The sequence below is a fragment of the Engraulis encrasicolus genome, chromosome 22 (assembly GCF_034702125.1).
Source record: "Engraulis encrasicolus isolate BLACKSEA-1 chromosome 22, IST_EnEncr_1.0, whole genome shotgun sequence".
Classification (NCBI taxonomy): Eukaryota; Metazoa; Chordata; class Actinopteri; order Clupeiformes; family Engraulidae; genus Engraulis; species Engraulis encrasicolus.
The window spans coordinates 51433353-51446959 of record NC_085878.1 but is presented as its reverse complement, the minus strand read 5'-3'; the positions used below and the strand labels follow the sequence as shown (position 1 = coordinate 51446959).

At 47.8% G+C, this 13607-nt stretch overlaps 1 protein-coding gene across 1 annotated transcript; it reads right to left on the bottom strand.

The window, feature by feature from the left end:
- Nucleotides 1-1522: 1522 nt before the first annotated feature.
- Nucleotides 1523-6312, bottom strand: LOC134438696 (uncharacterized). The gene is made up of 2 exons (XM_063188311.1): nucleotides 5635-6312; nucleotides 1523-5509 (listed from the first exon to the last, which is right to left on the bottom strand). The coding sequence occupies exons 1-2, from the start codon at nucleotides 6310-6312 to the stop codon at nucleotides 2933-2935; spliced, it is 3255 nt and encodes a 1084-aa protein (XP_063044381.1). The 3' UTR covers nucleotides 1523-2932.
- Between the last annotated feature and the right edge of the window lie 7295 nt (nucleotides 6313-13607).

The window sequence follows — 13607 nt, the reverse complement described above, 5'->3', positions numbered from 1 at the left end:
GATGGTACTCCTCAAAGGGTTAAGCCATTTTCCCCGTTTCACCTTTAAGCATGTGTGCTAATGGATAATTTTGAAAAGTGTGAAACTTAGATAGGGTCGGTTGGGTTTGTATATAGTAATACATATTATTTTTGTATGAGAATTTTGTATTACCTTTGAGTTGGTTGTCATAGTGAAACTTCAGCTCCACACAGTCCATCACAGCTTCAGAGTTCATGTAATCACCATCACAACTGATTTGCACAATTAGGGATGCACGATGTATCGGCAAGATGTATCGGTATCGGCTGATATTTGACATTTTTCAACACATCGGACATCGGTCCGATGGGTAAAACTGGGCCGATGTTAATGCCAATGTGTTTTTATATATGTTATGGTTCCAAAAGATTGGACTTCACGGTGACTTTCATTATTTGTCTTCTAGTTTGTCTCTATTTTTTTATCCAATTTTATCACAGGGAGTTAAAAAGTGTTTTTGGAAATAAGAGGACATTCAAAAATTTAGTTTGTTTGCATCATTGTCAGTCTGTTTTAAATGTTATCTCTTAAAGGGGTATGCCACTATTTTGGGGCTTAATACAGTTAAAATCGTTGGCCAGTGTTTATAAAGGTGGTAAAGTGCCTTATTTTTCATGTAAGCCGTTGTCTTGCTTTAAGACAAGTTAAAAGAGGGAGCATGTCGCTAAGCTAGTGAAAGTCAATGTATCCGTGTAGCATGCTACATGCTACAGTGATTCATTGACTTTCACTAGCTTAGCTACAAACTCCCTCTTTTAACTTGTGCTAAAGCAAGACAACGGCTTACGCTTAACATGAAAAATAAGACACTTTACCACCTTTATAAACCCCGGCCAACGATTTTAACTGTATTAAGCCCCAAAATAGTGGCAAACCCCTTTAAAAAAAAAAACATCGGAATCTGTTAATATCGGTTATCGGCCAAAACCACAATATCAATATCGGATATCGATATCGGCTGAAATTTTTCACATCGTGCATCCCTATACACAATTACTTATCATTACGGATGGAAACTGGAACTGTCAAAAGAGCTCGCCACACGTCAAAGACAAACGGAGGTATGATGGTCAACAGTTCACAGTTCCATGCACAGCTCCTAGGTGCTGGTAGATGCAGGAATGTTCAATACTTCAAAGGAAAGAAGTCTACCGCACACATTCTTGACTTTATGCTCGTTTTATTAGAGCGAACAACGCGTTTCGCCTCAGTGCGTCATCAGGCTCGCTCAGGTATTGAATATTGAATACCTGAGCAAGCCTGATGACGCACTGAGGCGAAACGCGTTGTTCGCTCTAATAAAACGAGCATAAAGTCAAGAATGTTTGCGGTAGACTTCTTTCCTTTGGAGGTATGATGGTATTAGGACTTATGAACAGAATTACATCACTGACCAAATAAAGGGTCTGAATCCAGCTTTACATGACGTTTTAAATTCCGAATGAATAATTCAGAATTAAATAGTTCATGAGTGCGCTATCTGAAATTAGAATTAAGTAGCCTATGTATGCATACATCTTCGTTCTCGCTGGAGAACGGGCTTCTCGTGATCGTCCGCGCGGCGAAGCGATCATGAAAGTGCTTAACGGGGTCGCTGGACCACTGCACTCGAGAAGTTGTGAAAAAGTGCTTTACGGGGTCGCTGGACCAACTGCACTTCGAGGAACAGAATTTAAAAGCGAATAGCAAATTTAGCGTGTTGGGCAAGGTCGCTGGCCATGGTGCTGAAATTACTGCCGAGCCCGAAATCTGATATAGATAAATCTGATGCGTGGGCTCGGGAGTATGGGGCTCCAACTGAGAGCTCGGACAATATCCGCGCCCGCGAAATATGTGCGAGGTCTGAGCGGACACCCCAAAAAAGCCAATGACGAAAAAATAAAAGAGAGGAACTAAGCACCCCAAACACTGCAACCAAAGCCAGGACCCGGCGAGCGAATTCACGAGCAGAGCGCCATCTGAGCCTTCCTCAGCTCGGAGGGATGAGAACGGATGTATAGCTGGTAGGCATCCGAGGACCAACGGCCAAGTGTCTTGATTGTCAGCTCCGGGAGGCCGTTGGAGGCGGCGGTAGTAGCGGCGCCTATGCGAAACGAGTGAGACGAATAGCGGTCCGCAGGGATGCCCAACAGCGAAATGACTGACTTGAGGTGGATATGGAATAGATGTCCGGTAATCGGCCTCCCGTCGTCTGAAACGAACAGAGGGTCACGGGAGGCGGCGGAGGATGAACGATAAGCGATGTACCGGGACAGGATCTGATAGGGCTGGAGATGGGAAGCCACGTTGTAAATGAGAACGGCGTGGCCTTTACCCAGCTGGTCGGTTTTGCTAAATTTGACGATGTATCGGATAGACTCGGCGTCAATAACGCGGAGGTCGCAGACTCGAGGATGGATGAGTGGGTTAAATGAGGCGCTGCTAGTGGTGAATTCGCTGCGTCTGAGTAGCCCGAAATACGCTAAGATAAACATGGCAGCCAAAGTGATGTCCAGGTGGGGGGATAGAAAGCCGCGTCTCAGGACTGCCAGGCAGGCAGCAAGCAATTCGGCCGTGATGGGGAGCCGCTTGTCCGGGGCAGGCGGTTCCGCCTTACGTATGCCCTTAAGCAAAAGGGCAACGTGCGGGTGTGAAAATGACTCGCAGGGTGAGCCAAATATCAGTTTACAGAAAAAATGGACGCCCGCCAGGTATCTTCTGATTGTGGAGCACCGGAGTTTCAGAGTGATGTTAGCGAACGTAGCGAACGAGGAGACAGTTAGAGGAGAAAAAGAGGGGAACGGGATTGCATGACCGAGATGAAATGTTTTAAAGCAGCACCACGCGGTCCAGTAGGATTGCAGAGTCCGCGGTGCCATGGCGTCCAGAGTCAGGCGTAAAGCGTGATTCTGGAGGTAATGAAGAGGGTGCGTCACAGAAAGACTGCGTCCGAGAATGGAGGCACGGGCGTCGGGTCCGGGTCCGCATCGGGTGCCAACGTCCTGAATCTCTGAAACGACAAACGGGACAGCGAGTCAGCGATGCCATTATGGGTACCAGGGACATGAGCGGCGGTGAGAGTAAACTGGTGACAGGCGGCGGTCCAGACTAAGCGGCGCAGAAACCGAGACATCAGTGGAGCGCGAGAGCGACACTTGTTGATGGCGAAGACGGCCGCTTCATTGTCGCAATAGACGAGGATGTTCCTCCCGGACCAGGAACTGCCCCAGAGCAGCGCGGCAATGACGACAGGGTACATCTCGAACGCGGCCGATGAAGCCATGTCCGGTGACAAATCAGAAAGCTCGGGCGGCCACGGGCTGGCGAACCAGCGCCCGTCGTAATAACCCCCGAACCCGACCGAGGGTGCAGCGTCGGTGAAAAGCCGGATATCCTCCGGAGAAGAGAGGTGGTCTTCGTAGAACATAGAATGACCGTTCCATTGCAGGAGAAACATGCGCCACATCTCCAAGTCCTTCATGCAGTGCGCGTCCAGGGAGACGGGGTCATCCAGGGCGGGGACGGAATGAGCCGTCGTCAGGAGGTTGGAAACGAAAGCCCTACCCTGAGGGATGACGCGCATTGCGAAGTTCACGTGACCTAACAGCGACAACAGTGCCTGCTTGTTCGTAGAGGGGGTAGTGAGGAACCCGTCAATGGCCGTGATGATCCGATCCACTTTCTCCTTGGGCAGCGCGGTGAAGAATCCGGACGAGTCCACGATGATACCCAGAAATTCCAGGGAGTGGACGGGACCGCAGGTCTTCTCTTCAGAAATCGGTACGCCGAGTTTCCCGAAGACTTCGAGCACCCTCTCGCGGCCAGCGGAGGGGTGGTCAGTCGGAGGCGTGACAGTGAGGAAGTCGTCCAAGAGATGAACCAAAAGCTTAGTGTCATAGTTGTTCGATAAAATCCAACATAATGCTTCGGAGAGAGTGTCGAAAATTTTCGGGCTGCTGCGGCAGCCGAAGGTCAAGCGAACGGCAAAATAAAACAGACCGCGCCAACTGACACCGAAAAGGTGCCAAAAATCGGGGTCAATCGGCAAGCCCTTAAAAGCAGCGGTTATGTCGGCTTTGAACAGCCAGCTGTGGCGACCGGCCAGTTTGACCAGGCGCACGGCGTCATCCACGGTCTGGTAGCTCATTGAGTAATCCTCTATGGGAATGAGGGAGTTAATACTTGGGACCAGGATGTTGTGGGGAGCAGACAGGTCCACGATGAGCCGCTTTTTTCCCGAGTACTTACGAGTAGCTACGCCTATGGGGTTCACGCGGTAGCTTGGAAACGGAGGGGTGGAAAATGGCCCGATCATAAACCCCGACTTGACCTCAGAAGCCAGGAGCTCGGACACGACGCTGGGGTCGTTGACGGCTGACAAGAGATTGTCGCAAACAAATGATGTAGTGGGCATGGCGGAAATGCCGGGATGGAACCCTTGGGTCAAACCGGACAGCAGATAGGAAGTGAATTCCCTGTCGGGGTGGCTAGCTAGTTCGGCGGCTAAGGCAGACACCACGATAGGAGACTTCAAATATCTTTGACGCAGTCTTTTATTGGCAGGCTTGTACACGGGGCACACGAGGCGGGCGTGGGCGCCGGCACAAAAATTACAGACATGCAAAAAACGGCAGTTGGACAACGTACAATTTGATACATTGAAACGATGACACACTTGGCGGGGGTACACGTCATGCCCCTGGCGGTCTTCAAGCGCCCCGGCGGACTGGGAATGAGTAGGCACGGCTGCCGTGGACTTCGTGACAGCCTTCGGAGCGGACGAGCGCGGCTTGTTACCCTCGACCATGGGGCAGTCGGCCGAGCGGTGGTCAGAGGCGCAGCAAACTGCGCAGGTGGACAGCTGCACGTTTAGAAACACGCGGCTGTGCAGCTCCAGGTCGAGGGCGCCCCAGTAGGGGCATTGGTTCCAGGAGCTGACACGGGCCGCGCATTTGGCCGAGAAGAGCCGGTGGTAAGTGTAAAAATGGGCGCCGCCATAGGACACAGCGAGCCCTGCCACCACGGCGAGGTAATCGTTGAGCTCGCGTTGGCGGTGGGGAAAGACGGAGCAGATCACGTCGGTGTAGCGGGAGAAGGCGACCACGAACTCGGTGAACGACAGGACCCGAGAGGCGGGACCGGTAGATTTCAAGGACACTATAACGGACCCGCAGTCGACATCCCTCCGATGGCCTTGGTCGGGGAAGAGAGAGAGGAGAGAGGAAAGGTCCACGTCCGCACCTGCCAGGATCTGGTGACGGAGCGTCAGGGACACCGGAGGGGGATCGTTGACCCCGGCGTGGGGAGGAGGAGGCAGCATGCCGGCGGAGCCGAGGGTGTAGCTAGGCAGGCGGAAAGCGCCGGGGGCCGGAGGAGGGCAGCCGCCGGGGGGCACGGTCGAATCCGTGGCCAGGAGGGGAGCTGGAGGCGTGTATCCGGGGAGGAGGGGGGGAGGAAAGCGGGCCGGCACCGTGAGCCCCTGTGGCGCGGCAACGAAGGCGGCAGGAGCCTGGGGGAGAGGGGGGAGCGGCGGGTCAGCTGCCGCGGGGAAAAAAGCCGCGCTGGCGGCAGGAGCAACAGTCCCGACCACGGGGGCGGGAAGCAGAGGCAGGGGCGGGTGGCGGGTGGTCTAGCCGGGCCGGCGAGGCCATGGGCGGCCAGAGGGGAGGCAGCCGGGGCTGGGTAGACCGGAGTGGGGGCTTGACTCGAACCGTCGCCGCCGCTGGAGAGAGAGGGCGCGATGGCGGCACGCCGGGCGGGGGATGAGCGGCAGCGATCATCGTCGATGCAGAGCTGCTGGATGAGCTCGGCTTTCCTTGCAGACGAGAAGAATCGGAGGCCCCGTCTACGCAGCTCGCACCGGAGCTGGTAAACGGTATCGGAGCTGTAGAGCCGCCGGGCGGGGCTACCACGCAGAGCGGGGGAGCGCACGGACCCACGGAGGGGGGCCGGGGAGGAGTCTCGGCGAGATCGAAGGCGGCGGTCGGAGCGGCTGGAACCGCGGGGCCGGCGGCCTCGGCTGGGCGTAGGCGAACGGCTTCCGCGACCAGGCGGGACCCTGGGCGCTCGAGCAGCTCGAGGGCGGAGGCTGGGATCCGGAGAGCGGCCGGGTTGGCGCTGGCGCCCCGGTGGCGATGCTGGTGTCGGGAGCCGGACCAGCGAAGCCGAGGCGGCAGGAGAGGAGTGAGCCAGGCGCTGGAGACGGCTACGCACCCTCCGAGCGGGGGACTCGAGCTGGGAGGAGAGGGCAGAGTCATCGAATTCGGATCCGGAGGCCTGGATGTCCAAATCTGCGGCGGCATCAGTTTCCATTCTTCGAGCGGGGAGAGAGAGAGGCTTGCAAGAGCGGTGATCGTCAAACGGTAGTGCGAGCGAGAAAGCGAGTTTCTGACTGGGAGCAGGTGAGTGGGGAATAAATACAGCGTTGAGTAATTGAAGGATGGGATTCAGGTGGATAGGTAGGCGTGCCTGTACTAGCGCGCAAGGAACTGGACAAATGACAGACGAGCAGGAAATACAGAGCAGGTGTTAATTTAGACCTGTCAAATTTCATTACGCTTCTCCCGAACTTTCGTTTCGTAAACGGAACGACATTTCCGTCAAGTTTACTTTCATCTTTCATTTATTTCCGAATTGTGAGGTGTTTACATTACATTTTCAAAGCGGAATTAACCTTTATTCAGAATTAAAGTGAGTCAATTCTCAATTAAACGTCTCATGTAAACTTAGCCATTGTAATATCGCTAATGACCAGGAATATTGTCCCTATGGTCTGCCCATAGGACCTGTAGTTGCAAGGACCAATTGAGTACGATACACAGTGCGATTTTACAATATAGGCCTATATGATACCATATGTGAGACGAATTTTACTCAAATATTCTACACAGCTCCAATAGAAATTTAAGAAGGACTGGCAAAAAATCCTTACTTCTCAAAGGCTAATACAGCACTGGGAATGACGGGTTACTTAGCACATCATGTGTTATAAGACAGACAAAGAAAGAGCTGCTGTAGTTTGATCAACATGTCAGACAGACCAAGGTACACTTGTGAGAAGAATGTCAGGGAATGAAAACACACACACACACACACACACACCACCACCACCACCACCAGTGGCATTAATGTCCTCATTATTTAAAAAAAAACAATACTCTTTAAAATCAGTGTTTGTTTTGGTGGATTTTAGATGAGTATTTTTTCATCAGTATTTATTTTGGTGGACTTGACAAATTTAAAGGCTTCTCTTTCAAGGAGCTGTGCATTACTTTTTCTGCTGCTATGTGACAGCTCAATAAATGGAAGAAGATGTACAAAAAGTGTTGTTACTTAACTATGAGTCAGAGATATTATATTCAATGGTGTCTTGTTACTTCTTCACAGCAAGGATTTCATTCTTAACACACCATCTGACACAGTTGCATGGCAACCGTTATTTTATAGATTTTAAAAATGATCCTGCCGGTGGCTGCTGCGTCATTGGTGGTTAAGGAAGGCCATTTTCATCAGCTAATGTTCTGCATGTTCGAGGAGAACGACCCACCACCTGAGACAGCGTGAGGCTGATCAGCCATAAATATTGCGGGCAGGCACACACACACACACACACACACACACACACACACACACACACACACACACACACACACACACACACACACACACACACACACACACAGGCCTATCCACTCTCTGTCCCAATCAATCATTGGAATCGAGAGTAGCAGCTGCATAAAAAGACAGGTGGTGTCAGGAGGTCCAGGACATATGCACTCACTTTCTGGCTCTTGTGTGGTAAGAAATTACACTGTATGTAACATGTTCAAATCACTATTCACATTTTCACAAGTTTGTCCTTGAGTGCTTGGTGTACAGTCAAGCATGTTTGGCATATGGTAGTAGCTGGCCTTGGTCCCGCTGGGATGCTTTAACCGGAGATCATGCGGGATGAGATAGCTCAAACCCCCTAGGGATGGTAGAGTGGGTGCACTTGTGAAATGGTGAAGTTCGGGGAGGAGGTGGGACAATTCCACAGCTTTTACAGCATCTACTAGTGCTGTACCGATACACTGAACTCACGATTCGGTTCGTATCACGATCTTTGACCTACGGTTTGATACACCGCACGAATATTTAAATGAATCACTTTTTTTCAATAAAGAATAAATAAATTATAATTCATAGGTACAGCAAGTCACAAGTAGGCTTGCTCCTAAGTATTGAAAACGGTTTAGAAAAGAACTATTATAAAGAATATAGAAGAACTATTGTGGGACGAACTTGGGAGGAGCATGGTGCTTGTGCACCAGACAAGAGAAACCAAACACACATTGGTAGTATTTGGTCCTCATCGGTATCGAGAAAAGTGTGTGCAAGTGTCCGCCACATGGTTTTATAAAATCGATTACTTTAAATGCCTTCACCATTTTATTTTATTTTTTTTTTAGTTATTTTTGTAGCAAAGTTTTACAAATGCCTTTGGGCAGACTATTACAAATGAGGCCCCAGGAGTCCTGTCTTAGTTGACATCTGAAACACAAGTAGGCCATGACACACCAGAATTGACTACCAGCACTTCTCAATAGACTATAGAAAGGGTGTACCTGTACCTCTTTTTGTGTTCAGCACTGGCACTTATTTTGGATCGTGTTTTAAAATACACTGGAGCTTTGGTCCATATTCATGGACATCTGTCAAAAGATACTGGAGCTAACTCTGCACTCATCAGCCTCAAGTCTGCATGGGACAATGCTTGGCCATTTCAACAAGACCAAAATCCAATATAAGGCAAAGCCGACCTGCCATTAGCTACAGAAATATAAAGAGAAGGTTCTGGAGTGGTCATCTCACTTTCCTGACTCCACTATCAGTGTCAGTGAGTCATCCCAAAATGTGCATTTAAGACAATCAATATAAACAGATAGCCAATAGGCTACAAAGGTATTGCAGGAGAAGAATGGGAAGTTTTGCCATCTGAGAAAACAAAGTGCCTCCGCCACAACTACCACAAAAGATGTCAAGCTGTCAGTAATGTGGCACTACATTAAGAGGGTATGCAAATTTTGATCAGGGTCACCTGGTCAGGCATTTGATAAAGCTTCATCTGTTTTGAAATATGCATTCCAAAGTGTCAGGAAATAGTTTCTGACCTCAGACTAAGTGAATTGCATATGAAATGATGAATATGAATGAATTTACAGTGAGTCCAATATGTATTTGATCCCTTGCTGATTTTGTTGGTTTGCCTACTAACAAAGACATGATCAGTCAATAAATGTTATGATAATATGTATTCTAATATGGAGAGACAGAATATCAAAAAGAAAATCCAGAAATTAACTGAAGAGAATATATATTAATTTATTTCCATTTCATCGAGCAAAATAAGTATTTGATCCCCTGCCAACTGATTACAGTCCCGGGCCCACAGACCAGATGGGCACTTCCGATCAACTTGTCATCTGAATTAAAGACACCTGTACATACTAACATGCATAAAAGACACATTGAATCAGCAGAATCAGTCCATAGTATGAGTGAATCAGTCACACTCCAACCTCACCAGCATGGGAAAGACCAAAGAGTGGTCAAATGATATCAGGGACACGATTTTAGACCTGAACAAAGGTTAAATGGGCTGCAAAGCCACAAGAAAGAGACTGGGTATTAATGACCCAGCTGTTGATGCATTTCTTCCAAAATGTGAGGAATACAAAATGACTATCCATTCAATTCAATTCAATTAATTCTTTATTCCAGACCCAGGGGGATCCATATCACATTAAAAGACAAAGCATCACAACACAGTACATATCTTAAAAAAAACCAAAAAAACAAACAAACAAAAACCTGGAACAACTGACAATAAAAACACAGATATATCATAATTATCAAGTCATTGTCCCACATACAAGCATGCTCGCCAGTGATTCCACATGCTTGAGAAGAGTCTCACAGAGCTACATGTAGGGCTGGTCAGGACAGCAACTAGGGTGTTTTGTGACTCAGATGCCCTGCACATGAATTTATACATAAGATTACGCAGCACAGCTGCACAGGTAGGTACCCTAGCATTGACAAACATTTGGCTGGCACTTGACCTCCTAGGAATTCTGAGCAGCAGCCTCATGCTGTCATTGTATGCCACCATGAGTTTCCTCATGCTGGCCTGTTTGTAGTGGCACCACAGGTGTGCTGTATACAAGGGTGTACAGTATGCTTTAAAGAGTGAGATCTTGACCAACTCAGAGCACATACTAAATTTGCGGCACAACATGTTTGCTTGCACATACAGTTTCTGACGTTGCCTGTAGATATCGCCATCATCTGTCAAGTCATTTGCAATTATGTGGCCCAGATATTTGATCTCACTGCATTGAGAGAGTTTGGTGCCAGCCAGATAAAAAGCAGGGAAGGGTGATTGTTTGTCCTCTCTGCTCCTTATGATCATGATCTTACTCTTAGTAGCATTGTATTTTATGTCACACTCTTCTCCATATTGTGAACATATTCTTAGTAGCTGTTGCAGACCAGCAGTACATGGACTAAGTATAACCAAGTCATCTGCATACATTATGTGGTTAATTATTAGGTCACCAGCCCTACCGCCAGTTCCACACCTATTTAGGGACATAGACAAATCATTCATGTACACATTAAAAAGAAAAGGAGATAAAATTCCGCCCTGTCGGACACCATTAGTGACAAAGAATGGAGCAGAGGTCACATTCCCCCATCTCACCCTCATTGTCTGATGTGAATACCAATAGACCAGTATTCTGGTTAAAAACCCAGGTACCCCATTTTCGGTCAGCTTTAAAAATAATTTCTTATGATTGATGCGGTCAAACGCCTTGGAAGCATCAATGAAACACATGAACATTGAAGTATTTTGTGCATTGTATCTATGCAAGATTTCCTTTAAAACATATATACACAGGTCTGTGCCAAGTTTTTCCTTAAACCCATACTGGTTGTCTGTAGTCCAGACATACTTCTTTATTCTATCCAGAAGCACTATTTCAAGTATTTTAGATAGGACACTTGCCAGGGCTATTGGCCTATAGTTGTCTGAGCTATTTATTTTCCCAACTTTATCTTTTATTACTGGTACCAGCACAACTGACAGCATGGAGTCAGGTAAGACTCCATGTACTAGTAGACCTGTGTAGCACATAGCCAACAGAGGACACAATTTCTGACCGGCATACTTGATGTGTTCTGCAGTAATATTGTCCAGACCGCATGACTTATTATCTTTTAGCTTCACCATTGCTTCCTTAACTTCAGCAGGAGTTACAATAACATCATTATTAAACTCAACATTATCCACTATAAATAAGTCACTTTTTACACAGTTTAGCAGCTCAGAATAACGTTGACGCCATAATTGTGAGATCTCTTCAAGCCCACTCACACCATCTATATTGGAGGGTAGAGGGGTTTTGCAATTATTAATAGATTTTATTTCTTTCCAAAAGTCATTAACATTATTCTTTTGTAGCTTCCTTGCTAAAGAATCAGCCCTCATAGTATTTTCATTCCTTTTAATGTAGCGTAGTGCACATTTAAACCGGGCATTTGTGCGTTTTTTGTCCTCAAACAGGGGGCCATGTCTACTTTTCCCTGCCTCAGCCCACTTTTTAAGAGCATTTCGGGCCTCTACATGCAGAGCTTCAACATGGTCCTTCCACCCTGGTTTAACATTAGATGCTTTTGTTCTGCGTCTATACAGAGGCTTGCTTGCCATATAAAGAGACCTCACAATAGCTTCATACATAGAACACAACTCTTCACCATGTTGTACATTATTACAGTTCATATTCTGACATAATACATCTTTCGGGATTTTGATGTTACCCAGCAGAGCATCGGACTGATGTTCATACATAGCAAGGTCAGTGTCAGACAATTTTGACCACTCTATTTTGCCAACATCAGTGTTGTTATCTATAGGCAGCAACACAGGTAAACTGCCTGTGTTCAACACCAAAAGGAAAGGTATGTGGTCTGCAGTAGCCATATCATAATCAATGTTTATGTCTTTGATGGAGTTGTGGGCATCCACAGTACACAGGCAATGGTCTAGCCAGGAAGTGGAGTGCCAGGCCTCACTTACATATGTGTAGCTATCATTGGGTAAAAGTATCTTGCTAGATAACATCAGCCCACTGTCAGAACAGAACTGATTTAAGTGATTACCAAACAAAGAATTTGCATCAGTTACATCAGCATTCAGATCCCCAACAATATAAATAGATGTGGTAGGATTGTCCTGAATAAATGCCATTATAAACGCCAGTCTGCTGAGGTACTCATCCTCATTTTGCCTACATTCATATGGTGTGTAAACATTCAGAATTATTATTTTCTTGTCATCACAGCACAGCTCAATTGCAATAGCCCAGTCAACTCCTAACCTTATGACATTAACTCCTTGGTCAAGTTTTTTATTCCACATCGTGGCCACCCCTCCTGGAATCCTCCCCCGGACAACTTTAGCACTCAAGTCTGTTGTTGATTCCCCTGCCCCGTGAAAGTCAGTATGTATGGAATTAAGTCCCTCCAGATCTTGCTTAGCCAGGAACGTCTCCTGTACACACAAGATGTCGCATCTCTCCAATAGCTTATCTACCACAAGTCTGCGTGATTTATCAGTTTCGCTGTGGCCAACACGCAGCCCGCGCGCATTGTAAGACGCAACACAGATGTTCATAGATAGTCTTTGGATTCACTGCGCACCTATGCAGACACATTCTCATGTTGTGCAGCAGGTGTGCCATTGTATTTCAGCTCACTGCCCCCCTTGTCACTAAGGACTCTTGGGCCACGAGCTTCATAAAAAACGGCGCACATAAACCCCAGCAGGCCACAGTTTTGGGTCATACATGTCCGTAACATTGATACATTCAGCAGTAATGTGGACTGAGCCATACCTGCTGCGGCCCAATTCAATCTTTCGACAAGTCACTGTTTCATTCTCCAGTTTTCCAGAGAGATACACACGCAGCGTGTCAGCATCCAGGCTGGGAGCAAACTTGGTGGCAAAAACACTCACCAACCTTGTTTTCACTACTCCAATGCTGCTCTCAGTAGCGATTCCAATAATCCCATTACTCCTCTGTTCGCGTTTCATATGCGCCTGTCTGCTTTGAGATCTTGGTGGCCCAGTTGCTTTCACCTTCATGATTCCTTTTCTCACGACATCATTCCACGGTGGTGACAACTGTTGTAGCCGTGGTGAAGTGGCTGCTACGTCCAAGCGATCATGCTGTAGAGCAGCGTCCTCCTGTTCTTTCACCCCGCCGCCCGAGTTGCCAGCGATCCCTGTATTCAGCCCAGGGAGACGCATCTTCCCAGCAGCGGGGAGCGCTGTCCATCAGCCTGTCTGGGGTTCTATACAAGATTTGACCTTTTGTAGGGATTTGATAATCATGCGAACAGAAAGAAATCACCCTAAAGCGGTATGAACTAGGCAATGATATCAAAGCTACTGACCAAAATCACTGAGAAAACTTCTGGTAGCACTTAATGCCACAGACGTTTAAATTCCTGTAGTGCACACATGGTACCTTTACTTCAGAAGGAACCTGTGCAGTCCCACT